This window comes from Scomber scombrus, chromosome 8 (genome assembly GCF_963691925.1).
Source record: "Scomber scombrus chromosome 8, fScoSco1.1, whole genome shotgun sequence".
Taxonomy (NCBI): domain Eukaryota; kingdom Metazoa; phylum Chordata; class Actinopteri; order Scombriformes; family Scombridae; genus Scomber; species Scomber scombrus.
In genome coordinates this window covers 3,847,848-3,874,296 of record NC_084977.1, presented here as the reverse complement: position 1 = coordinate 3,874,296, position 26,449 = coordinate 3,847,848, and the positions used below count along the sequence as shown (strand labels likewise).

Sequence of the window (26,449 nt, the reverse complement as noted above, 5' to 3'; positions counted from 1 at the left end):
ATTGGAGCAATGAAAGCTTTTCATTTTGTCACTGTGACTGATTTGACAACTCGTGTCGTACATGAACATTTTGGTACACCACCTGCAGTGGCTTTATAAAACTACCTTTCATTTTATTTATGAACTCAATTATCCTTTATACTCATGCTGAATGCATAGCTGTTAATAGTCTCCAAAAAACTTGACAAATGGTCTCAATTGGAAAGACGGATGTGTCATGTGGGTGGGACGCCCAATTAATTTAAAGAATATGTTTAAAACAGAGCTTGGATATACAGAGTAAACAGACAGACGGCAGCAGAGGGACAGAAAGTGAGACATCGATTAATGCCAAGGCTGGTCCATTGCAGAGCACCTTTGGAGTGAATATGACTGCAGGGCTTTAAGTGATTTATGTAGTAGTGCAACAGCAAATTACATCTCATTACTTCTCATTGTGGCAATAAGCTGTTCTGTCATTCTTCTATATTTGTTAGTGCAGCACATAAATATTACAGATGAGACACTAGGTAGCAATTTGGGATACGGCTAATGACTTCTCATCTGCTCGTGTGAGTAAACAGAAAACAGAGAGGAGGAAGGAGACCAGAGGAATACATTAAAGACATGCACACATTCAGAAATAAAATATACTCATATCTTTAAAGTCAAGAAATGAAAAATCCATACATCTAATTAGCGATTTGTGACAAGACTCAGGACTTACTTATATGGCACTGATGTACAACTGAGCACTAATTCTGAAAGTTACAGCTCATTCATGTGCACTCAAACAATGGTTGATATAATAGAGACATGATATGAGACAGTTTTACTGTATCTGCATCATGAAACTGAGACATAGCACATATAGAACTTCACTCATGTTTAGGCATGTATTCAAAGATTAGCCGCAGAACACATTCTACTGTTTTTACAGTTGTAAAGTTGGTGGTAAGAGTGGGGGAGTGCCCCATTTATAAATGTTACTGTTTCTAAATGGGTAAGTGTTGTCACAGTGTTTGGGGATCTTAAAATGGCTTACATAGACTTTAAAAACCTAATAGAAGCAAATGGCTTTTTTCAAGGTCAATGTAAAATTTTGACTACCAATATAATGTAGGGGAAATTATTTCATACGTGAGTCAATGTGTTTTTGGTTTCCTGCTTTCACAAGCCATGCTTAATGCCAGTTCCATAAAGGACCATGTGGCTGCAGGTTTTCATTCCAACCAAGCAGGAGCACATCAGGCTTGACCCATTTAATCAACTGATCTCAGTCTTCAGACAGCTGATTGGTTGAATCATGTGTGTTCTTGATTGGTTGGAACAAAGATCTACAGGCACATGACCTTTATGGAATAGTTTGGACATGCCTGCTTTATACAATTATCTGACCATGTCAGTATCATGCACAACAAAGTACACAATATGTCTAGTTGTAAGTTATAAGCTCCTCTCTACCCAAATAGAAGGTGGAAAACCCTCAAATATATGTTAACACTACAGCACTCTAAGCCAAAAGAAAGTGTGCACCTGCAACCCATTAGGTCCTCTTGTATTTCTACAACCAGACCACTTCCTGTCTCATCAACTGAGTCAAGGTCACACCTCGGCTTCTGTGTCGAGCATCCAACATACACACCATCTGGCCCAGCATCACCTTGTCCATTTACCTTCCCGTGCACACATAAAAACACAGTCTGTTATGTGAACCTTTGCCGAAACAAATGGTCACCCGTACGCACCTGTCAGCCCAGGTGCTGTCTGTCTCACCATACCTTAATGCACAAAAGCATTAAGGTATGAAGTTAGAATATACATACATTACTGAAGATTTTCAAACTGGGCCATTTCACTGTCACCACAGAAAAATCGTGATATGAGTCTGTATGTTCACTATGCCAACAAGCCCTGTAGAGAATTGGGTAGCAGTGGTAGTCTGTATGTATCTATGGGTACATTGGACCTGGGCATGAGGCCAGCGTTACAGCATGCAGCCTGCTCTATCTTTCCATACCCAGTTTAACATCACAGCATAATTAAAAGGGACTTGGCAGCCCCCCTAACAGCAAATTTCATAGTCCCTTGCATTAGGCTGGAGCTGGGTGGAGAGGCACGCATAGACACGCATAGAATATCACACTGAAGATGTTGTGGATGTCAAGGAAGCCAGGCAACATAACTAGGTTTCTCAGGATCTGAAAAAAAGGTTACCTTCTATTCTAACCCACCCCCAAAAAGTAGATTTCTTTCTCCCTGACTGCACCACTGCACATCAAGGTCTATGTTTCACTGCTGCATGCTTTTGAACTTTCTAATCTAGAGGAATGTCTACCCAATCAGCTCTTTGGTCTACTAACTGTATCATAGTGAGAACATCGGCGGCTGTTTCAGCTGTGAGTATCCAGTATTAAGTCCACCCCAGTGCTTCTTCAGATGATGCAAAACTTGCTTGTACATCCAACTACACAAACCCAGCATGCTAAATCATTAGCATGCACAGTAGCCAGCTAAATAATTAACAGCTGGAAAGAGGGAATGTTCAACAAATTCTCCCCCCCCCCCCTCCTGAAGATATTAAAAAGACCTTGAATCCACTGAAGTGCTGCAAACAAATAGTTCTACTTGTGCATGACATAATAATGTTACTGAAATAGACTCAGTTATATGGTGCTTAATCATCACTGCTTTCAAACCAATGGCCTTCAGGTACAGTGCTGTCTTTGTTGTCAGATGTTTTTTTTTTTTCTCAAATAATCTATCCAATTGTTCCGAAAACAAAACATGAAACATATCACTAAATGAATGAATAAACATGAATTCATATACACAGAATAGTCTTGTAATACCAGACAATGAGAAGTCTGTGCCTACTGAAGTGTGAAAGATCTAGAGATAATGCACAGTAGTTACGTAAATGGCAGCTAGACTTTAATGCTATCAAACCTACACCCTCTATAATAGTCAAGTACACCTTTCTACAAATAACTTTCCAAACATTCTCCTCTGTAGTAAACTGTGTCGCCACCCAAATATGAAGGAAAGCTCTAAAGACTTTAGATTTCTTTTGATTTTTAGTTATTTGGTGCTTAATTGCACTGCTTTCGAACCAATGGCCTTCAGGTACAGTGCCGTCTTTGAGCTTGGATTTTCGACAGATTGTCCGAAAAACCATGGAACATATCAGTAAATAAATGAATAAACATGAATACATAACAGTCTTGTGATACCGGACAGAGAGACATCTCTGCCTACCGAAGTGTGGAGGTATCTGATGCATGGTATTTGCATGAAAGGCAGCTAGATGCTAACTCAAACAGATTTACACCACTTACATTTTGTCTAGGACATGCCTTTCAGGAAATTATGTTCTCCCTCTATTCCTTTCTGTACTAAACTGCATGTCACTGCCCGAATATGAAAGGTCACCCTAAAGACTTTGGATTGGTTCTGCAATGTAGGATTTTTGTTTTTTCTCTTAATCTCTTACTCTCTAACTGTTTCAATCCAATTTTAAAGATTGAGTCCTTTTAGAGTCCTCAGTCTCTATGAGTGAAGTATTCAGAGACTGAACCTGTCTAATAGAATAGAATAGAATATCCTTTATTGTCATTGTACAACAGGTGTCACAACGAGATTGGTAATCAATCATTGGCTAATCAATCTAATGTACTATTATGATTGAGCAAAAGTTACATAGTCCGCCTTTAACCCTCCTGTTATCTTCCCATCGACCGTGCTTTTGTCCCCCCCGGTCAAAAGTGACCCAGTTTATTAACTTATTAACACAGGTTTTATGCATATTTTGGGTAAATTAATGTGACTAGGCCTCATTTAAATGTAATTATACTTTTTTGTTTTTGTTTTTTGAGTCCTCTCAGGTCAAATTTGACTCAAGGACAACAGGAAGGTTAATATTGGCCACTTTAGACAACCAGGATTACAGAAATACTAATGTGCAAAGTGAATATTTAATCTTACTGTATTCATTTGTATGCATTAACAACAATTTACCTTTTCTAATTCACTCCTTTTCCTCGTTTTCCAACTCATAGTGTGTCTTTTTGCTATGACACAATGCATTACAGTACATTGCTGAACCAGACTGCATCAGAGCCCATATCACTCACCATAGCAACATTCTAATCATCAAAACAAGAATGCAACAATGTTATATTTCTTATTGTATCTTACTTGTCTTTCATCGGCTCTCTCCTGCTGTTTGTGTGCAGAGGCTAACATTATTGCCTCGTTAGTTTACAGCTGCCTCTCCATCATCATCATCCAGGCAAATGGCTTCATGCATTACATAGTCGTACGGCCGTTTTGGAAAGGGTCCCTATAAATAATGACTAGGAGTGAAATGGAAACTATGGGGAAAAAGCTGTTACTTTTTTTTTTTTTTGTCGCCGTGCAGTGTCTATCTGCGTTGTTCACAATGTGCTGCGTCTGAAATATGCATGAGGCAAAATGTGTCCCTGCTATAGCTGCCGCGACAGAGTGCTAAAGCAAAGAAGGAAAGGGAGAGAAAAGATTGATTTTTTCTTTTTTTTTTTGGCAAGATGAATCTTAGAAATAGGGCAACGTTATGACATTTGTATCACTGCCTCTTTGTGCAAAAGCTTGTTGCAGTAATTTGTGGAACTACAATGGCTTGTTGGCAGTTTGCCGAAGGTTCAAATGTCCTTCATTTAATATTCAGGAAAAGAAAAAAACATAAAATAAGCTGCTTATTTATTTATTGTAATGAAAGTGTCATGAATATGTATGAGGAGTTATCAATGCCTTCACAAAAAGATGTCTGCCTGCTCCACTGACAAATCCATTCTCAGTGCAGTCGAGGTTTCAAATTTCCACATCACGCCTGCACATATGTGTTAAACTCACATTCAAGGTCAGGACAGAGAAAGTTTCCTCCTTCAGCAGATGAATGTCAAAACAAACTCTGCACATACACCATTTTGTGATTTGGCGCTATATAAATAAAGATAGATTTCATCGTCTCCCTGAGAAACAGTGACAAGCCAAAAAAAAGAAAGCAGTTTCTGACCAATAAGGTGTACGCTGAAGCATTAGTTTATAACACCTACCATTTACATTAGTCACAATGAAGTCACAATTTTTTGAGTGGAAGAGGACTTTAATTACAGGTCTGGAGAGGAAGCAAACCACCCTTACATTCTGCCTTGCTGTCTAAAAGAAGCGTCCTATATCTAATTCTGAGTGCCAATCCAGATAAGACTATGATTTAGAGATATCTATAGAGCAACGCTATGATGTTCTAAAGATTTCAATTACTGATGATGGGCTTGATGGAAGGGCAAATATCAAAGTTCAGCTGTATTTAACTTGCATACAAATGAGCTGGGACAAAATGTACTATCAGATATACTTTGATGCTGTTCTGGTTGCATCATTTTGCTTTGTACACTACAAAATAAAGATGGCTGAGGGAACTCATGTCACTGTTTTCCAGCATCTCCAGTATCAATTGTTAATTTAGTGAAATGATTTTGATCTCCTTTCTGCTGCTGTGCATCCACAAGTCCAAACTAGAGGATAAGGCTAACCCTTTTAAAAATGTGACGCAGGCTGAGTATACGAGAGCCCACAAAAGCCTGCTACTGAAGTCTACTTCTATCTGACTTTTTCCCTCTTTTTTTCCTAAATTGCTTTCTTTGCTTTACTTAATAATTTGGTTTACTCTAATCAGTGTTTGGAAAGCACCCTGTTGTGATAAAGTCATTATTCGGTACCTCAATCTCAGTTTAATTGCTGGAAGCACAAAATATACTGAAGCTTTATTTAAACAGTAAAACTGAGAACTAGAACCCAGAATGAATGATTCATTATCAGTTATTTAGAAAATATCTAATCTCATTCATACTGCATTCAAATCTGATTATGATACAGATTTTTCCAGTTGCATGAAGTCATAATTCTCAGTGGCACGCCTCTCTGACTCTGCCTCACCTTGCCGTTTAATGAGTCCTGGTCTCCATCTCTTCTCTCTGTTCACGTCCCCCCGTCTGTCACCCTGTCTCCTGTCATAATTCTAACTACCACACACCCAAACTGTGTGATTTTAAATAAATGAATTCCAGTCAAAATCCACCTGTTTAAAAGCTCATCCAGCTGAAAACTCTTCATCCTAACAAGCTGCAAAATCAGGTGTGTGTCAGCCCCCCCTCCTGCCAGTAATTACTGCTGCTGCTTTCCAGAGGCTGGAAATGGAGGGTGTGCTTTAAAAAACACCTGCTGTAGCAAAACACACACACACACACACACACACACACACACACACACACACACACACACACACACACACACACACACACACACACACACACACACACACACACACACACACACACACACGCACACACACACACACACACACACACACACACACACACACACACACACACACACACACACACACACACACACACACACACACACACACACACACACACTTCTCTGACAGCTATCAGGTAGCATTCAGATTCTTATGTGTACTGAATCAGATATTGACCAATAGCAGGTTGGGGTGATACCTAAGAAGTAGCTCTCGAAAAACTCAAATGCCATCATATGCAACATTTCCAGAAACATTAGCAAGTCTGATTTATTTATTGTTTTTCTTAAAAATACACCTCTGATCTGATGCTTCCAAACATCCAAAAGTTCACCTGGAATGTTCCACCAAAGCACAGACATGATTCATTTTAACCCTAACACCACGAAACATAGTATTACCATTTATATTAGTATTAATATTAGTATTACTATTAAAGAGTACAATCTAGACCTGCCCTATAGGTGAAAAGTGCCTTGAGATGATTTTTGTTGTGCGCTATATAAATAAAAATTGATAGCTTGATTAAAAATCATTAGTGAAATCTATGTCTGCATTTTTTTTCTTATTTGTATTGCACTGGCTGATTTTTAAAGGGTTAGGATTAGGGTTAGGGACATTAGGAAGAGACTTTGGTGCATCTTTACTTCTGAACCTGATTCAGAAGTAGATTCATTGATAGACTACCAATATGCAACAGCAAATACATGTTTTCTACACTGACTTCACAGGATGCTGCGTACCAGTCAGCCTTAAGGTTCATAACCAATGATCCTTACAGTAGCCACCACTGTACTCTGTACCAACAAGTTGGCTGGTTGGCTTCTCTGGTAGTGAGGAGAGATGAGCTTTGGTACAATTATTGCCTCCCTTTATTTCATCTCTATTAACCCTGAGATTGCTCTATATTCCATTAGTCAGAACCGAAATAGGAAAAATGTCCTTCTCTTATAATAATTCAATGATTAAACCATCAATACAGCTGTTCAAAAGCCTTATCTTAGACCTTGTTTAATTTGATTGTAAATGTTTCTAACTTTACTGTATCTTAACTGTTTATTTATTAATTGTTTTATTTTATATTGTTTTTATTTTTCCTAATATGTTCCTTTATTTCTTTCTATTCTTTTCTTTTACATAATATTGTTTTGTGTGTTGTGTTGCTGTTAATGTTTACTGTAACAACAATAATAATAATAATAATAATAATAATAATAATAATAATAATAATAATAATAATAATAATAAAAGAAACATAATGTTATAGTATTAAATATGTTTTTATCAACATATGAAGTAAGAAGTTTGTTATTATGGATGTATAATATCAATAATAAGATACAGTATGAGCACATTCACTCACATTACTGTTTACTGTACAACATCTGACAGACACGAAACGGGTGCATGAGAAGGCCTTACTTGCAACTAAAGTCTGCAGTTGTGTTTTTTTTGTAGCCTAAAGCTAAGACTCTGTTTTCCAATGTCAAAGTCTTGTGATTTGTATGCCCACTGTCCACCTTCATGACCTTTCTATGACTTTAATGCAGTACTCGTCACTTCTTTGACTCACTTCCCCAGTGAAAAAAACCCTCAAAAATGGTATTTTTCTTGACTTTCTTCCGTCTCTCTGTGTCTAATTATACTTGAGAATCAGTAGGAGGTCAAGTGGGGCTGAAAATGACAAGTCCACCACCTGCCAGGCAGCCAGCGCGGCACAGCGCAGAGATAGGATAGTCAGCCAAGCTTTGACACAAAAGTCTGTCAGACGGTGGGGGGGGGGGAGAGACGACTTTAAACTCTCCTGACACCATCCACCACCCCAACCCCCCCCAAAATCCACGCATCCATGCAGACAGACAGTGACACACACGGGCACAACACACCGGCATGAGGAGAAAAAACCAGCGCGGAGAAGTTAAGTGGTGAGTGGAGGTGACAGAGCCCCTCAAGGGAAACCCAAAACACAAGAAGGGGCCATGACTGTTCCTGCCTTCTATTTCCCTTTGCTCTGTTTGTGCGTGCGTGCGTGCGTGCGTGCGTGCGTGCGTGTGTGTGCAGTGAGCACTCCCGCCGGATCCTCCTTCAACAAGTACAAAATTGGGACAAAGCCGGAGGAATGAGAGAGGAAAAAGACAGAGGACAAAGAGATAGAGAAAAGGCCAACCTGTGCAGAGAAGGATGGAGAGAAAGAGAAACACGGCAGGAGAAGAAAAGAGAACGCTGAAAAATTCCCCTTCTGTGAAGTCGTCTGCATCTTGACGACATTCCCATCTACAACGACGGCTTCTCCTTCTAAATCCCTCCGGAGAGGAAACGCCGCTCGGAAAAAAGATATCAGAATAATGCAACATGTTGAAATATTTCCGGAACTATTTGAGATATTAAAGAGCGTGAGCGAGCGCTGGGAAATGGCCTAGTTTGCCGTTTAAATGTCCTAGTTTGGATTTTAAAAGCCCGATGCTTAATTCAACAGAAAGTAAACATAAATGGAATCCCAACACACCACAGAGACACCTTACTGAGACACTCTTCTTTTTTTCTCTCTCTATCTCTCTCTCTGTCTTTCTCTATGAAGGGTGAACAATTCAGTTGTAGAGCCAAATACTACACAGCAGAGCACAGTTCATTCTGCTCTACTGTTAATTTAATAGGGAATAATACACATTTCTACCATGTTCTAATGATACTGGCCTGATTTCTACACACTGATGAGCTGTTCCACATACATTCCAGTTTGATCCCCCCGCCCCTTTTTTTTTTTTTTTTTTACTATAAGACACATTTTACACATTTATTTTAATCTTTACAACCAAAACTAGAGCTCACACTGCCACTCCTAATGGATACAACATGTTGATAGCGGCGTGTGTGTTACCCTTCTCAGCTCCAGCTTTGCTCTACACAGCTGGAGGCTTGTTTAGAGGGGTCGAATTTTGCCACTATATTCTAAAGGCTTCATATACGAGGTGCATTTAAGACACTGAGGTGACAACTAATCTAAAAAAGAAAGAGCAAAGCTGTTAAAAAAAGGGAAAATAAAATATCTCCAGACGCTGCCATGGCCTAATATTGTCAGTTTGTGATGCTTCGTATAGTTGAAGTGTTGTAATTTGATTTGTGTTAAATGAACTTTCCTTTACCCCCCCCCCCCCCCCACACTGCCCTTCTTGCATGAATTTCCACATCAGCTTGTGTTTTTCTGTTACCCATAATGCCTTATGACAACCTGCAGAGTTGAGGCATGAACATGCTTGCAGTCTGCCTTCGGTTGAGACCGAGAAATCTCAAGATCAAGCAAGAAGGAGAGAAAATCATAAAACATATGCAAAGAACATGAGTGAGTAGTTATTTAAAATTGAGGTTTGACAACCAGCCCATACATACAGTATGATGCAATATTCTTTATTGCAGTATTTATAGCGAGTTTAAATTTTGACTAAAGAGTGATAGTCTACTTGGAAATGATTTTGGACTCAAATTGTGAGGCAATTTCTGCAGGAAGATTCTCTTTTATAAGAATATAATTATCAGCATACATTTGACAGTTTAGGTTAACATTAATACTGTATTGAAGAAGCTGTAGTTATAGTGTTATAGTGTGATCTACATGCCTGTTAAGTTCTTAAATTAAAATGTTTCTGAACATTTCAATTCATTTTTTGCATCGCTCCTTACCAGCTTGGTGATTCTTGAGAATTTAGATGGAACAGATTTTAATACTGAACAGAGAAAAATTCAAATGTAAAGAAACATGAAACAAGGTCTCAGCTAACTGTAACCCACTACTGAAACACAACACATATAATGTGATACGATAGGTTTATGTTAATCTATTACATTTTTTGTTTACATCTTATAAATTGTGAATCCAATCTCTTGATCATACTGATTTCAAAGTTAAGCATCAATTAGTTTGAATATACATAACATCTTGTTGATCATCCCATGTTTCAGTAGTGACATGCGTACCGACTTTCAATACATAATAGCAGGATCTAAGTAAACATGTCAGATTTATATGCTGACATGCTTTTTGGTTGGGGGACAGCAGTTTGCACTAGTTCAGTAGAATGGTCCATATAGCAATGTTTCAGTGCAACTTCCTGACTTTTATCATTAATATCAAATATACAAAAACACAATTTTGGACATCAAAAAACACACTTTGTATGCTAAAGAAACTTGAATAAATGAACTACATTGGAGGAACAGATTGTAATATAAAACAAAGAAAGTGCTGTCTGACGGTGGTGACAGTTGCCTAATTACACGAAACAATTCCAACAATTTCACCATCCAAGTCGGTATTTGCTCTCCAAATTGCCACGATAAACAACCATTTGTATTGTTATTGCATCGGCACTGCCATGTCTTTCCATCAGATGCTTTAGGTGCTGTGACACAGAATGGACAGAAACCACAGCGCAATGAAGAACTGACTTGTACGGTTTGGTCTCTGTGGAGGTTGAACATCGTGTCAGTCACCATCATTCTTCATCTAACTTCTGTGTAAGCTCTATTAAAGAATATTTCTTAAAGGGTTCAGATGATTTTTCCTAAATGAGAGCGTTGTGGAGGAGCAGGGGTATCGTGATGAGTAGGAGGTTTGAATTTGCATTTATTTCTTGGCAATATGTGTTTTCTCTAGTTTTTTGCTCATGTTGCCAACGTTTTTTCAGTTTATTCCCATTTTTTATTGTCTCTTCAAGTTTAGTTTTCAAAGCTTTCATCTCTCTTGAGTATATTGCTCTGGTTTCCCCCCCCCGCCCCCCCTGCTTACAGACTGCCTACTGTGAGCTGGCTCATGTATAGTCAGATCTAACAGACTATGTTAAGGCTTTTTCTGGATGCCCTTTCTCCTACTCTCTCTTGACTCTTGCTATATACATTGTCAAACCTTTCTCTTCTTACTCGGTCTCTCTCTTTCATTCAAATATCTGTTTTGAATCAAGCTTTTGTTTTCCATCCTCTGCTCTCTTCTTCTCTCTTTGCTTTTGCTTTCTTAGGTATCTCTCCTGTAGCTCTGACTCACTTTACATTTTCTCTATTTGTTTATTTTTCAGTGTTCCTTTGCTCTTCCACCGATATCTGCTGCTAAACAATAACTTCCTAAAAATACATAAAGGAAAGACAGAATGTTGCTATGAAACTGCAAAATGACTTTGAAAGTAATTATGTTTAATTATGTTTAATTTAATTAATTGTATTGAATTATTATGAAATGGTGCAACTAAATTCAATTCATGGTTTAAGTCATTGAAAGTACATGTTAAGAACAAATAGTGTAGGCCGTGTGTGGAAGAAATAAAGGGGAAATAAAATAAAGACATTAGTATTTATTATGATCATGATTTATATTCAAGCTTCCACTGAAGAGGATTTGAATTTTTTTTGTCGACACTGTCAAACTATGAGTCAGTATCATCACACAGAACACCTGATGATGTTGATATCTGATGGTATTCTTTTTAAACATGATATCCATCAGTTGTACATAGTAGTCATATTATTTTCCCTCTCTTATTAGCTGCCTCAAGCCTCTACTTAAAACACATACATTTAAAATAATTCTTTCCTCACAAAACAGACATTGTGGACAGGTCATGGTTGTCACGGTAACAACATCAATATTATACGTAAAGTTAACTTTTAGGAGCTTATTTGACCTTGTTGCATTCAGCAGATGTTGAGGGTTTGTGCATTTGTGCATTAGACCCTCTCACATGATCTGCCCTGATACTAATCATTTCAGATTTGCAGCAATGATTCTTCCTAATACACTCGTTTCTATGATCTCGCAACATAAATGCTTCTTTTTATTTTGTGGCTCAGACTTTCTCATCTTTTGACTCTGTTCAGCTAGCCTCCATCTCTGAGAAGCAAGGTTGTACTGCATTTACTGGAATTTTAAAACAGTGAACAGAGAAAGGACCAACCGCAGCGCCGCTACCTCTGATCTCATTACAGAGACCCACAATCCCAGCGTGTGATAACTTAATGACCGTCCTGCATCCCAGACACATCAGAAACACTTTTTTTTTAACCACACAAGACTTCTTTTGAACCGGGGCGAGGTACGGGACAGTTAAAAAAAAAAAACGGTCCTCATGTGGACGAGGGATCAGTCCCCACAGCAATTACACTCTTCCTCGCTCTCTTTCACCGCTGCTCTATTGTTCCTGCTCTCACTTTGTCTTTATCCTTCTTCCTCTAATCTAACTCGCTCCCTTCTCTGGCCGCTCTTCATCACTGTCCATCTCTGGCTCTCTTCCTCTCACCTCCCTTAACATTATGTCTCTTTGATCAACATGAACTCTGCTCATGATTAGTGGGCAGAGGGACACTGACAAAAGCTCTTCAGAGTCTTCTGCTGGCTGGATGTTGAATAAAATGCCTCCTTTATAGAAATCCTTTGTGCTACAAATCCCTTATTAAACTATGATGTATGTTGTCTACCACCACTTCTCCACGGGTCAGTGATGTGGTTTAGTCAAATTTAAAGTGAAAATAAACATATGAATAACTTGCACACATTCTTTTTTTGTGGGCCCAGCATCAAATTTCTGCTTTTAATCCATTTTGAGAGAATATATTAGAGGATTATGGCAAAAATGTCTAAGTGGTGTAACCATAAAAACTTTGTACCAAATAATTCAACTTGCTTAAAAACACTAAATTCTCAATAAAACACCATATCAACTAGTTTGGCATGATCTTACATTGTAACTTTTTATATTAAATAAAGGTAATGGAATACAATTGTTCTAAATATTACATTTCATCTGGGGAATCATGGAGATCAGGAACTATTTACATTTTTAAATGAAGTAATTATTAGTATAAGTCCACTTAAATATACTGTAGGTGGATAAAATATTGAATATTTATTCTTTTGTGGTTACACCATTTGACATTTTCAGGAGGATTCAATCTTACTTTTGGTAAAAAATGGTGCAAATGTCATTTCAAATGACATAAAACCAACAAAAATGCTAAATATTTTTGAATTGCTCATCTTACCAACCCTTATGTGTCACTAACCCACATGTCTGTAACTAAAAAATATTCATAATCAGTGTTGATGGATCGTCAAGACTTACATTTCCACATAAGTACTTGTAGTGTGTCTGCACCTGCAGCTCAAGGATGTGACACTTTTAGTCACACTGACTGAGAATACATTTCCAACCCCGTCAGCGACCGCTTCACCGTGCCTGCACACATCCAGCCACGGAATTACCCGGTCAGTCACCATGATCTCTCCACTCACACCCACCAGGCTGCGCATCACTGACTCCGCTTTTGCGCTGCTGTCTCACTTGATAATGAGTGACGATCTGAAATAGGTTCTACCTTTGTAAAAAAGAAAAAACTCCAGAAAGCTGAATAACTGACTGTGGATCTAACACTGTATGATAGCTTATGTGATACTGCAGGAATGATATCCTAACTAGAAAACATATGCCTCTAGTAACTAATAGCTAAACTGCTTTTTGTTTTCCAAATCAAATGTGTCTTTTAGATTGCATTGTTCAAAAAAAGAGCAGCAGCTGCAAATGTTACGCTATATGCATACGCGTTATACTGTTATGCATACTGATTCAAACACCCTATTGTTCATGAGCTATGCTATTTTATGCAGTCATTTTCAAAATGCATTTCTCTGAAAATGCGTGCTCACTTCCATTTCTGTGCTCCGGCACATAACACCCTGCAAAGCAACACTCACTAAACCAGCTTAAATAGAAGTTTGTAAAGGTGCATTCAGACTATAAACACTGCGAAAGGCTGTGTTGGTTTGATACCAGTTAGGGCCCGACCCATACTGGATTTCTGGGGCCGATGCCATTAAGGAGTAAAAAAATTAAATATCAATATAACGATCAATAATCTTATACATATACATAGAATATATACATAAACACACATTTTTTTCAATTGCGGTTACCACACAATTACAAAATATGTAATGGATGCATGATATTTAACAGTTTAAGAATAAACTTAATTTTTTATAAAAATCAGTGCACTGAAACTGCACTAGAAATTTATTACGTATATATTAATTTTGTAATTAGGAAAGATGATTAAATATAAATAAAATGCAGATTATAGTAGTATATATCAGACGACATAAAGACTGATACTGACATATCTGTGATAGGCCAATATTATATAAACCAATATATCAGTCGGGCTCTAGTACCAGTGGATCAACTTCTTTTTTTTTTTTTTTTTACCCGGAATGACCCTTTATTATTTGGACAGGGCTCTCTGGCGTCCCCCCATTGCATCACAGCACTGTCCCCATTCAAATGAATCAGAGGGCTGCAGCCTAAGTCCAAAACTACTAAATAGAAACTCTAGCTGTTATTCTTGAGGATGCAAACACAATGCAAATTATGATTTTCATCTTTCATTGAGTGCAAAATGTTATTTTTAGCAGTGCAATTAATACAGACCCTGATGAGCGTGAAGGCCAATGGCATCATTCACATAATATTCATAATCCTCAATTCTCATAAGCATTTGCACTCATCTTACTCAGGTCTTTTAATGAGTGAGTCTTGGACTTTACTCATCTGACGGAGCACTTTTTGGCCAAATTATCATTCGGCGCACTTTTGATGCTGAATCCCATAAATACCAATGACTAGTATGGCTCACTTAAATTTCAGGTACATTAAGGAAAAATAAAACATATTCAAAGTGGCCTACATGCATTGATTTAAGTTAATTTATGTACATTTTAATTACAGACATAGAAGAGCAAGATCGACTGCATCATGCTTTGCCTAATGAAGTGCACACTCAGAGTGCTGCAGTAAGGCTGAGGGTGCTTCCCTGACATTTCACAAGAATATATTAAAGCGGGTAGTAAACTGAAGCCAGAGGAACAACAAGGCTACAGATCTGCCATCTTGCGTTCCCTCCTTTTATTTTTTTGTGTGTGCAAGATGCATTACTTTGTAGATCTAATCTCCTTTTTCTATAAATGACAAAAAACAATCCCAAAAAGGAACCGTCTGGGTGTTGATTTCCTAATGAGGATTCTCTATGCTGTGTGACAAATATATAAGCTTCCGTAATCTCCCGGTGTAAACAATACATTTCTGCTCTCTGCGTATGTGTGCGAAAAAACACGCTCGAGCAGAGGACAGGAGGGGAAAAAGAAGAGAAGAAGAGCAGGGAGGTTAGGGTGTACATGTATCTGTATAGTAAGAAGAAGAGGAATGTACACTAAGTGATAATGCAGGCCGCTGCCAAGACAATGACATTAACACCCAGACCTTATCAAGGACACTGTCAGCATCTGTGTCTCTCTCTCTATCTCCCACACACACACACACACACACACACACACACACACACACACACACACACACACAACACACACACACACACACACACACACACACACACACACACACACACACACACACACACACAAACACTCACATACATACTCACACACACACTCACACATCAAGTGAGGGACAGGCTGAGAGACAGAGAGAGGAAGACAGAAGAGGAGGAGGAGGAGGAGGAGGAGGAGGAGGAGGGCATTATCTTGATGAAACAGTGCTTGATACAGTAACCCGAGCCAACCTGAACACAGCTCTGCTTTCTTTTAATGGAGATTACAGAGTCAAGGTCCAGCCTGAGCTCATCTTGTTTAACACTGAACACAACTACATCACCGTCAGTGTGTGTGTGTGTGTGTCAGTGTGTTTGTGTGTGTGTGTGTGTATCAATGTGTGTATGTGTGTGTGTGACAGTGTGCCTGATCTAATACGCTGCCATCTCCTCGCAAATCAGCGGTCATTACCGCACACCTTCTGACCCCCCCCCCCCTCCCTCCCTTCGCCTGGCAGCCAATCGCATCCTCTGTTCTCTCTCCCACTGATCTTGCTGACCAATGAGAGAGCACACATCAGTAAAACCAGAGAGAGTGTGTGGTTACCTCGGCGTCAACGCAGGCATCACGAGGTCTACTTATTACATGACTGATTCAGGGGATGTTGTTGGTATCTGCAGGACATGGACTGTAGGGGGTTTTATAGAGTCCTAATGAATCTGTAAAGCTTGCTTATACTCTCTTGCTATTCCTACTTTGGTGTTTTTTAAGAATTGGCCTTAAATGTATTTCCAGGTAGCATTTAAAAAGTTCCTACCTCTTCAATTTAGTATTCTAAGAACCTGCAGACGCCCTGAGTCAACGATAATTCGTAGACCTCATGATTTGCTCTCTGCTTTACCACACAGTTCTTCTTTCTTTGCTTTTTTTTTCTTCCTATTTTCCAAGTTCTTCTTTCTGTGGCATTGTTTAGGTTGATCATACATACCTCCTTGTCTACATATTTTCTTGCCCGGTTTCCTGGCACATTCCTTGGATATTCTTTTGACTGTAAAATGAATAGAAGACTAAAGAATAACATGGAGCCCCTGAACGCGCAATGCACACAGGAGCTGGCATGCACACACACACACACACACAATCACACACACACTGATATACGCACACACTCGCAAAGCTGATTGACTGAAAAAGGGGAAAAAATACTTAGGAGAGGAGGGGAAAGGGAGAAATAAAAGACAGAAGGAGGAAATAATGAATCACACCAGCTCAATCAGCGCAGTATTCAGTGTATCGGTTTGGCCGGCCAGTCATTCAGCCAGTCATCCAAATCAATCGGCGATGATCATGACAACGACTGTCTTGTTTAATGAACTGTAGCCATTGTGGCGGAGCACAATAGACTATGATGAGCTACAGACGGGAAGGAGGGGAAAGGGACTGCAGAGGAGGGCGGATAAGGCAATGAGGAGAAAGAAGGGGATAAGAGGTGGAAGTTTGAGGAGTATCATAGAGGTATTTAGAAGGAGTACAGGAAGAGGAAAATGGGGGGAAGATGATGGAGGCAGCTTTGGAGTAGGGTAAAAAATGGATAAATTGGCTTAAATGGATGGCAAACACACACACTTCTCTATTTCACACAAGCACTCACACACATCTGTACTATAAGCAGTGTCATGCACATTTAACATGCACAAAGTCATGCTTTCCTTCGATTGACAGACAGACAGACATGGACAGAGACAGGAATGCACTCTCTCATTGATAAAACACACTCTGCTTTCTATCACAAGGTTGTGGTTTCAATTCCCTCCACCCGCCTACTTCTCCACCCCCGTACTATCCCCACAACCACAACCACCCCCCACCCCCCCGGGCCCGCAGGCTAACTCACCATCCTCAGTAGGGACATAGATGTTAATATAGAGGCAGTCCTCGCTCTGGTCCTGGACGTATGTGGACACTATGTCGATGCTGTTGGTGAACCACACCGGCAGCATCACATCCGGGAGGCGGCCCTCAATGATGCTCTGAGGGCACACTGGGGCAAAGTGTGTGGCGTTGCGGATCTCCGGCCACGACAATGGCGGCTCAGGCGGCTGAAAGCGGCGCTCGCCGGTGGGTGGACTGGCGTAAGGGACACCCAGAAACTGCACTACGGGACCAAGGATCTCGTTGTTGAGCTCCTTCTTGATGCCACGCAACTTGCCGTAGGTGGTCGTGACAACCGGGTCATTCTCATCGAGTTTCTGCGCCGACACGTTGGCCGGAGACGCTTGCAGCAGCAGGATACCCAGCCATATTAGAGAGGATACCCAACGGCCCAAGTTTAAGGAACCTTCGAGTCCTACGTATCCCATCATTCTGCTGCCACCTTTGGCAGTCTGAAGTAACCGACAACCAGTCCTGGGATGGTGCCTGCACTGGACCATCACTGCAACTCCTTGTTTCAACTTGTTCCTTTCTGGGCTTTTTTCCTTCACAAATTGAAATCCCTTATGTTCTCCCACTTACGCCATGCAAATGTAAACACAAACACACAACCACACTAAAATCACACTCACACGCAGGCATAAGGATGCGGGAAACTCCGGGGGAGTGGACGTGGGTTGTAGTCGTTAATGATCCTTTTTAAAATCCAGGCAGTGGAAACAATCCAGTGGAAATGTGGCAGCCATAAGTTTCACCCAGAGATCTTAGAATTATTCCTCAGAATATGGAAAATATTCCTCACAAAGGCGCAGCCAACAACCGCAGCGACGAAGTAGACAACGGTGATGACATCGTGATTAAGCACAGCTGCTCAGCAGGTAGACGAGCCAGTCAGTGATACGGGTTTCCATCATTTTGGGGTGTTGGCGAGCAGACGGCCATGTACGGTGGTGGAAGCAGGAGCAGTGGAGCTGTGGTTGTCCTGGTTACGATCTCAGAAGTTCGGTCCAGTCCAAAGTGTGTCCCCTGCAACACATAACAACAAAACAACAGTCAGCATTCACATGAAAAAGAATATATTCTTAATTCAATCATCTTTATTTTACATCTTGCATGGTATTCAAAGATCAACATTTGACCCATATGTCCACATCAATAATGTCGAGAGGAGCGTAGCATCCATTTATAGCACATGGCAGTAGGCGATATAACATCTTAACAAGCAAGGTGTCTGTATGAGTATCCATGGTGACAGATGTTCCCCTGTTAGTGTAGCACGTTTGTCTTACAGTTTAATTTTATACGCCACCCTTAATGTTGAGAGCCCTCCTGAGCTGTCAGAGTGCCACTCTGTGCTGCTGAGTGGGGATTGTTTTGGGAGGGCGCCATAACGCTCAGATGCATTCCACCAGCGCCAGCAAGACTTACGGCATGGCACGTGCCCCACAGAATAAAAAAAGTGGATATTGTGACAGATATTTAAATGCCAGAGGTCGCTGGCAGTTCAGGAAAGAAGTCTGCCCTTTATGTAATTAGGCGGAAAGTCAGGATGTGCAGGTTGAGGTGGAGAACGGGTGCTGAGTGGTAAGTATGACTTTCACGCAGGAGATTTGAGTGCATGTTCTGTCACACACCTGTAATCAATGTTCCAGTTTTTATTAGTGGTAACCATTCTCCTTATTCTTAACCAAAGCATAGTAACAAGGCTGCATCAGTACCCTGAGGGGCCCCTAAGCAGTGAAGCTCATATCCCAAAAACATTTTTTACTTTATTCTCACTAGATAATGCTGCTGTCAGGTGTAAACCTTGTAACTCCACATTTTGTTTTGGACATACTAGGTTTCCAACAATGGGTGAAACCTTGTGTCGTATTTCTGTGGAAGCCAAAAAAAAAAAAAAATAAAGCTTATACATTTTTTTCTCCTATCATTGAGGGACCCTTTCAGCTCTAGACCCCTGGGCACTTGCCCACAATGCATTTATGGTAGATCCAGCCATGTATAGTAACCATGCACAGATATTTTAAAAAGCCACATTTTTTAAAAACACTGGTATCTGACAATATAATATGTGTTTTTCAGAATCGTCCAATATTAACTGCTCCTTTACATACAATAAATTACAGTATAGGAGGAGTATATTTGACAATGTGATTTCTGCAATTACAACCAAGCATGAATATGATAGACACTTCTGGCTCTGTACTCCAGTTGAGGCCTTTTGGTCGGGAGGTATGAGCTATCAAAAGATCCTCTTTGTCCATCCATTTGTCTTTTGGCTGACCCATCTTATTATTTTTAATAGCTATATAATACTATATTACTTCATTGGAAGGACAAACCCATTTATCCACCAACCCGCTGGCTTAATCTGCTGAAACCCCCCCCCTTCCCCTCCCCCCCCTCACAGTTATCTCCCAGGACAAAATATAACCTTTTTAAGATGCCCGTTATCCCTTTTTTGCAATTGCTCCAAAAGCAGACAGCCCCTCCCATACACTGGTTGTCAAGCAAACTGCACAAACATAATTCTCAGAATACAAAACGTTGCAATATAACGCAACAATTTGGTGAAATAAACACACTATTTCCACGAGACAGCTTTAGTTTTTCTCCCGATATAAAATATTCCTCTCTATCTTTCCTCCCTGGGTGGCATACCGAGAAAAACTGATGCAATTCATGACAACACAATTTATTTTAAAGACTTTTAAAGAAGTGTTTATGGAGAACAAAAAGCTAAATAATGCTGAATGTGAAAAGGTATGCAGAGTGAGGTGAGTGAAAATAAAGCTGCTGAGACAAGGACGTATACTTAAATCAATCTAAATTCATGCATCGCCTTCAATAAGCAGACAGGAGATATTTTCAGTAGCAAAAACTATATGCCTGTGTGTGAGTGTGTGTGCGTGCAACAAAAATACACTATTTTCACACACACAAATGCACGGACAGGCCCCAACAAGCCGAGACACCTTAAAGGAAGCTATGACATGATTTCACACATGTACCTGAAGATATGCAGACACGCACACAAATGCACGCATTTTGGTTAGACATAACTGAAATGTATGCAAAATCACACACACACACTCCAGAGAGGCGGGGAATGAGTGGCAGGTAGGTATAAGACGACAAGATATACAGATGTTTACATCATCAGTGGTGAGGGGAAAAAACGGCAAGAAAAAGGGAGACAAAGACTAAAGAGGAAGAGGCAGAGCCTTAGAACCTGGAACTGATTATATAAGTTCTACCTCTCCATCCATTAAAAAACTGTATATTTGTGCATTCTTATTACAAACCGAGTGTGTTTGTGTGTCCAAAATTCCCTGCTATATTTGTGAGCGAAGACCTAAATTCACTAGAGATGATCATGGATTCTATTTTTGTTTGAAGTCAGGGGAGTGGTAGTTTTAATGAGGAACGGGCTGCAGCATAGAATAGGAACATAATTGAACTGTTTTATTGAATATTACAAGTTGGACATCGTCAGTTTTCTTTGACAAGTAGTTGACATGCAGTAGATTGACAGTGCAAACAAAAAAAAAGCACAATTGCAGGAGAATTTTCTATTTTTTTAACCATATCTGAGCTCAACAGCTTCTTTCTTTCTTTTTTTTCCTTCTCTTGCACAGACAAACTGACTGTTTCAATACTCTGCGTGCAATCTGCACCCAGCAGGATATGCACAGGCGTGAGTTCTGCACACACACACATACGCACACACGTGTACAGATTTCCTCACACAGGGTTTGTTTGTGTCCGGACTTGAGCGTAATTGTCCTTCCTTTTCTCTCTAACCCCGCTGCACTTCTTTCTCTCTGTCCTTGTTTACTCTTGTTTGGATCACTGGTGTGTTTTTGTGATGGCTTTCTATTCAGAGCGCAGCTGTTGGAAGCGATGCGTTTTGACACTCGTCGGGACGCACGCAGGGAAGATGGAGAGTAACGTACCTAGAGCCATTTTGGGTCGTCTGTATTCACAGGCTGCATAAAATGTTCAATTCGAGTGATTAAATGCAGGGAAATGTTTCATCCCTATTTCACTGCTCTCAAAGTGAATGAAAACACTGTGTGGCATCATGGTGAGCAGTAACAGTGTTATTATATGTGCACATGAATGTTAGGACAGATTGTGTCTTGAACAACAAATCCTCTGGAATTAAATAACCAAATGACATTGTATGATCATGTGACTCCATAAGGACACATAGGTTTTCTAATCAAGCAGTAATCAGCAGAACATCATGTATCTGTGCTTACAAAAGTTATATTGTTTTGTGATGTGGTTAAAGTCTGGTTAGGTTTAGACACAAAAACACTTGGTTGGTGGTTAAAATGACTTTGTTAAGGTTAGAGAAAGATGTGGTGTGGATTAAGGTTAGGTGATGATTGTAGTTATACTTAAAAAAAAACAAAAAAAAAACTATCCCACCTCATGGTTGGAAATGTGACATTGATGGGTTACAGCCCCATCCACCTTTCGGCTTCAGAATAAGAAATATTGCTGACACACACACACACACACAAATAATATATATAGTACGTCATCTGAACTTGGCCACTGCTTCGGGTCAAAATTACTGTCAATCAAACAACAATAGACAATACAATATCAGTTGCCCAAAACTAACTGATGCCCAACCCTTGTTCAGGTGGACTCAGCATGACTTTTTTGACCGAACCACAGTTTATAAAAAGCATTTGTATTACTAATGTATGTAATGTATGATTCCAGAGTCACACTAGACTCTTAATGAATGACTACTAGCAGGTATAATGAATGATCCATTTTAAATGCATCAAAAGGCCAGACATGTTCCCCATTGGTACTGACTTATTCCAGTAATCTATATTCTATATAATGTTATGTCTATATCATTGTCTTCAACAATATTAAATCAAGCTCACTATATATTAAAATGCATGTTTTGACAGCAGCCATGTGGGAAAGTTCTTAAACTATAAGACAGCTGACCAGAATTTCTATCTTGCCACAAATCACACCAATCATCCAACAGCCAGGTCATTGATTGTTAAATTCATCAGGCATTATAACCTGCAACAACAAGTGATTTGGCATAAATTCATTCTGCTTCTAAAATCAGTGTCAGGTGACCAATTTTGGGTTAAAATCTGATTTAATCTGTGAAGTGTCTGCCTGGTTTAGGATGGAAACTAGTCTGTCTGGGTCTTCAATTTATCAATGATGTTGTGCAATACAGTCAATCACATGTGTGATTCTGGCATAGAGAAGAAGAAGAAGTAATAAATAAAAGGTTCAAAAATAAAATATGGGTGTGAGTCTAAAGACAGCGGCTTCTGATTAGTCAAAAACCTCAATAATTGGCAGAATAAGAACAAAAAGGTTCATTTCTCTAAATCGAGAGATGCTATCTTAATACCTGGAGTACAGTTGTGGCACTTGCTTGATGCTGAGCTTATGATATTAGTGCTAATATTGTGACACGTGCTAATACTGTGAGTTACATGTGACTAACAATTAATAAAAATAATAAAACATATGTGATTCGGTCTTTTCAATAAATCTTCACACATTATGCCTGTGTGTGTATTTCTTCCTCCACATCGTGTCTCTGTTTTCACTCATCTGTTTAATGAGTCACAACCCTCCTGTGTCTGTGTGTTCATTGACACTGTTATGAATACACATGTTGCTAGGAGAATGTGACACTTTGCTGGAATTACACATCTTCCTCCAATCATCATTTGTTATAAACAGGAGAACAAGATTTCACACAATGTTGACACACACATATACACACAAAAACACCCAGAGATACCAAAAAACACACAATTTAATTTCCTGTGCGATGCCACCTCTTGTCTCATGGCGCAGCTCCAATCATCTTTCAGACACACACACACGCACACACACACACACACACACACACACACACACACACACACACACACACACACACACACACACACACACACACACACACACACACACACACACACACACACACACACACACACACACACACACACACACACAAAACCAATTATCTTGCTCAAGACTGAAAATCTATACATTTGCACTCTTGGGTAAAAAAACTAAAAAAAAAAAAGAATAAGAAAGAATCAATGTCATAAATAGTATGATTTATAGTCTATGTAATGTCTACAATGTTCACATGTACAAATGATGTCAAATGTGTCCAAAAAGTCCACAAATTAAGTCCAAATGTGACTATTTCCTGCAATGATGCCTCAAACAATCCATAGTAATTTGGGGGGAAAATCATGTTCGTTGCCATGTTGATGCCAAAGGATAAACTGCTCCGTCGACTGCCTTTAAAAAAGTCAGCAGTTTTCGTTATTTGTTCAGGGACACAGAAGAATTGCCTACTAAACCTCTTTTTTACTTTTAGCAAACTGAAGCATGCTAAATGGTCTCTTCGGATCATGTCAAATGAGGGAAACCAGTGGAATATGTCGGCAGCGGGGAATGTTTGGAAAATGAATATTACCGCTGCGCCCGACTTTATTTAAAACATTCCCCTATTAACGTTCACTCAAATATAACAAACTTGCCAAAAGGACCTTTTGTGTGTGTGTGTGTGTGTGTGTGTGTGTGTGTGTGTGTGTGTGGGTGTGGGTGTGTGTGTATTACATTAATGGTATTATCATGGCTGGATCTACCATACGGCCAATCTGGGCATAAGTGCATGGGGGCCCTTACGCAGAGGGGGGCCCTTAAGCAGAGAGGGGTCCTCAACCAGAGGAGGAAAAAGGTGTGCATGCTTTTTTAAAACTTTTTTTTTGGTTTGTCTTTTCTAAAAAAAAATTTGGGTGCAGTTGATACACACTTTTGTTGAATTTACTCATTATTCATCATCATTCTTTGGAAGTGTTATGTTTTCCACTGTTATATAATGTTGGACCATTATATAGTGTGATTGTAAATATCTTTTTTCCATCAACAAAAAGCATAAAAACTAAAGAATAAACTATCTCTGCTCTCTGAAAGCTTCATTAAGGATTAATCACCGATTAATTAATGACTGATAAGGTATACAACAATGATTTGTGGTTCCGAAATTATGTATAGAGACTAACTATGAGGGGATATTATGAAATACCAAATTATGAACAGTATGTAAGGGTTAAGGTCACTGTCAGAAACCTAGTACAGTAGGTCCAAAACAAAATATGTGAGTTAAAATATGAGTTACAGGGTTTCCTCCTAACAGCAGCATTATGCAATCAGAATAAAATAAAAGTTGTTGTGGGACATGAGCTTCAGTGCCCAGGGGCCCCTGGGGGCATTAATGCAGCCTTGCGTATAATATGAGTGAAAAATTTTTTTTTTTCTCCCTTAAAAGTAAAAGTGAAAAAAGCCACTTTGTTAAAAATGTTGCTCATTGTGTGTTTTATGCTGGAAGATACAGTACAATAACACAGAACAGTAACAGGACTGAAATTGACAAGATTAAGGTAGAGAACAATAAAATACAGTAAGGAGATTATGATATATATATATATAATATAGAAATATATATAATAAAATAAAAGGAGATAAAAGACAGTAAACAGCCACATACACTCCCAGCCATCAGCAACATCAGCATAGTCATTGGAGAGCCCTTATATTCGGTGAAGGTGGGCTTAGCAGTTCCAGTAAATGGTATGGAACCATCAAAATTCAGTTTAATAAGCCTCTCACTATGTCAAACCAGATTATAACCTCTTAAGACACTTAGCATATAAGGCCATGAGGATATTCAATGATAAAGCCCTTCAGTGGCTTAAAAATGCTACTTACTTATAAGAAAAACTTGTGATCCTAAAACATGTAAAACTAATGTCATTGGCACTACTTACTTACTAAGAAACTGAATATGGGAGTTAATGTCTTTTTCAGTAGGACAGTTTGCATCTGCTGATGTTATTTCCTCAGAGGCCTCATGAGACAGAGGCGGCATTCGGTCAAGTGGCGACAACGCGGGAGAGAAGGTGAGGCATTTAAATAGCAAACAATTTGAGTTTCCCATCTGCTGGCTTGGACCTCTAGGAAACAGGAGGAGAAATCCCCATTATTTCCCTTGAAACATCTGTTGAGTCAGACTAAGTAATCCCAGACGCGTTGCTTCTTCTCCAGTCAAACCACACAAACACACACACACACACACACACAAGCAACAATTGTGAACTCAAAGCACACATGGTGATGAAGCTGACAGCCATCTCCTCCATCTCCATCCTTCCCAGCCAAAAAAACAGCCGTACTGGCAGACTGAAGCCCTCCTACCCCTCCTCCTCCTCCTCCCCCTCCTCCTCCTCCTCCTCCTCCTCCTCCTCCTCTCAGCGACTATATTTCTAAAACAAACCGCCGCTTATCGACACACAAACACACACACACACGCACACAAAAGAAATGACATGTACACAACCAATGCAAAACAGAAAGCTGGAGCTGGTGGAATAATAGCATACAGTCAACAAGCGGGAGAAGGAGTGAGGGCGCCTGAAAAAAAAAGAAAAAAAAGGAAGCTGTTTTCATTGATTGTTTCCGCTGTTTTGTTAATGAGCTCATAAAAGTGGCTGTGAGTGTTTTTACAGCGAAAAGAGATGACATGCAGCTCTTTGTCATCACGGACACATGAACTGCCTGGGAGTCACATTAAGCTGTCGTCAAGTCAAACACAGCTAGAGTCATGCAGGATAACTTCTGAAACGTCTTCACAACCTGAGCTCATGGTATTAATACAGTCATCTATCTACATCTGTTACACCTGATCTGTCAAACCTAAAAGAATTGTCTACTGCATTGTTTGCTGAATGATG

General features: G+C 39.6%; 1 protein-coding gene across 5 annotated transcripts in view; it reads right to left on the bottom strand.

The window, feature by feature from the left end:
- nlgn1 (neuroligin 1) overlaps positions 1 to 19,290 on the bottom strand; it is a 300,005-nt gene extending 280,715 nt beyond the window's left edge. Inside the window, exons 1-3 of one of the 5 annotated variants that reach the window (XM_062423629.1) lie at positions 19,279 to 19,290; positions 17,596 to 17,932; positions 13,635 to 13,653 (exon numbers count right to left, since the gene is read on the bottom strand). In XM_062423629.1, coding sequence (XP_062279613.1) covers positions 13,635 to 13,653; positions 17,596 to 17,701 — 125 coding nt within the window. In that variant the 5' untranslated portion in view covers positions 17,702 to 17,932; positions 19,279 to 19,290. Of the gene's footprint in view, positions 1 to 13,634; positions 13,654 to 17,595; positions 18,032 to 19,278 lie in introns of those variants that run through there. The other 4 variants (XM_062423625.1, XM_062423626.1, XM_062423627.1 and 1 more) reach the window with 4 other exon arrangements.
- Positions 19,291 to 26,449: the final 7,159 nt, after the last annotated feature.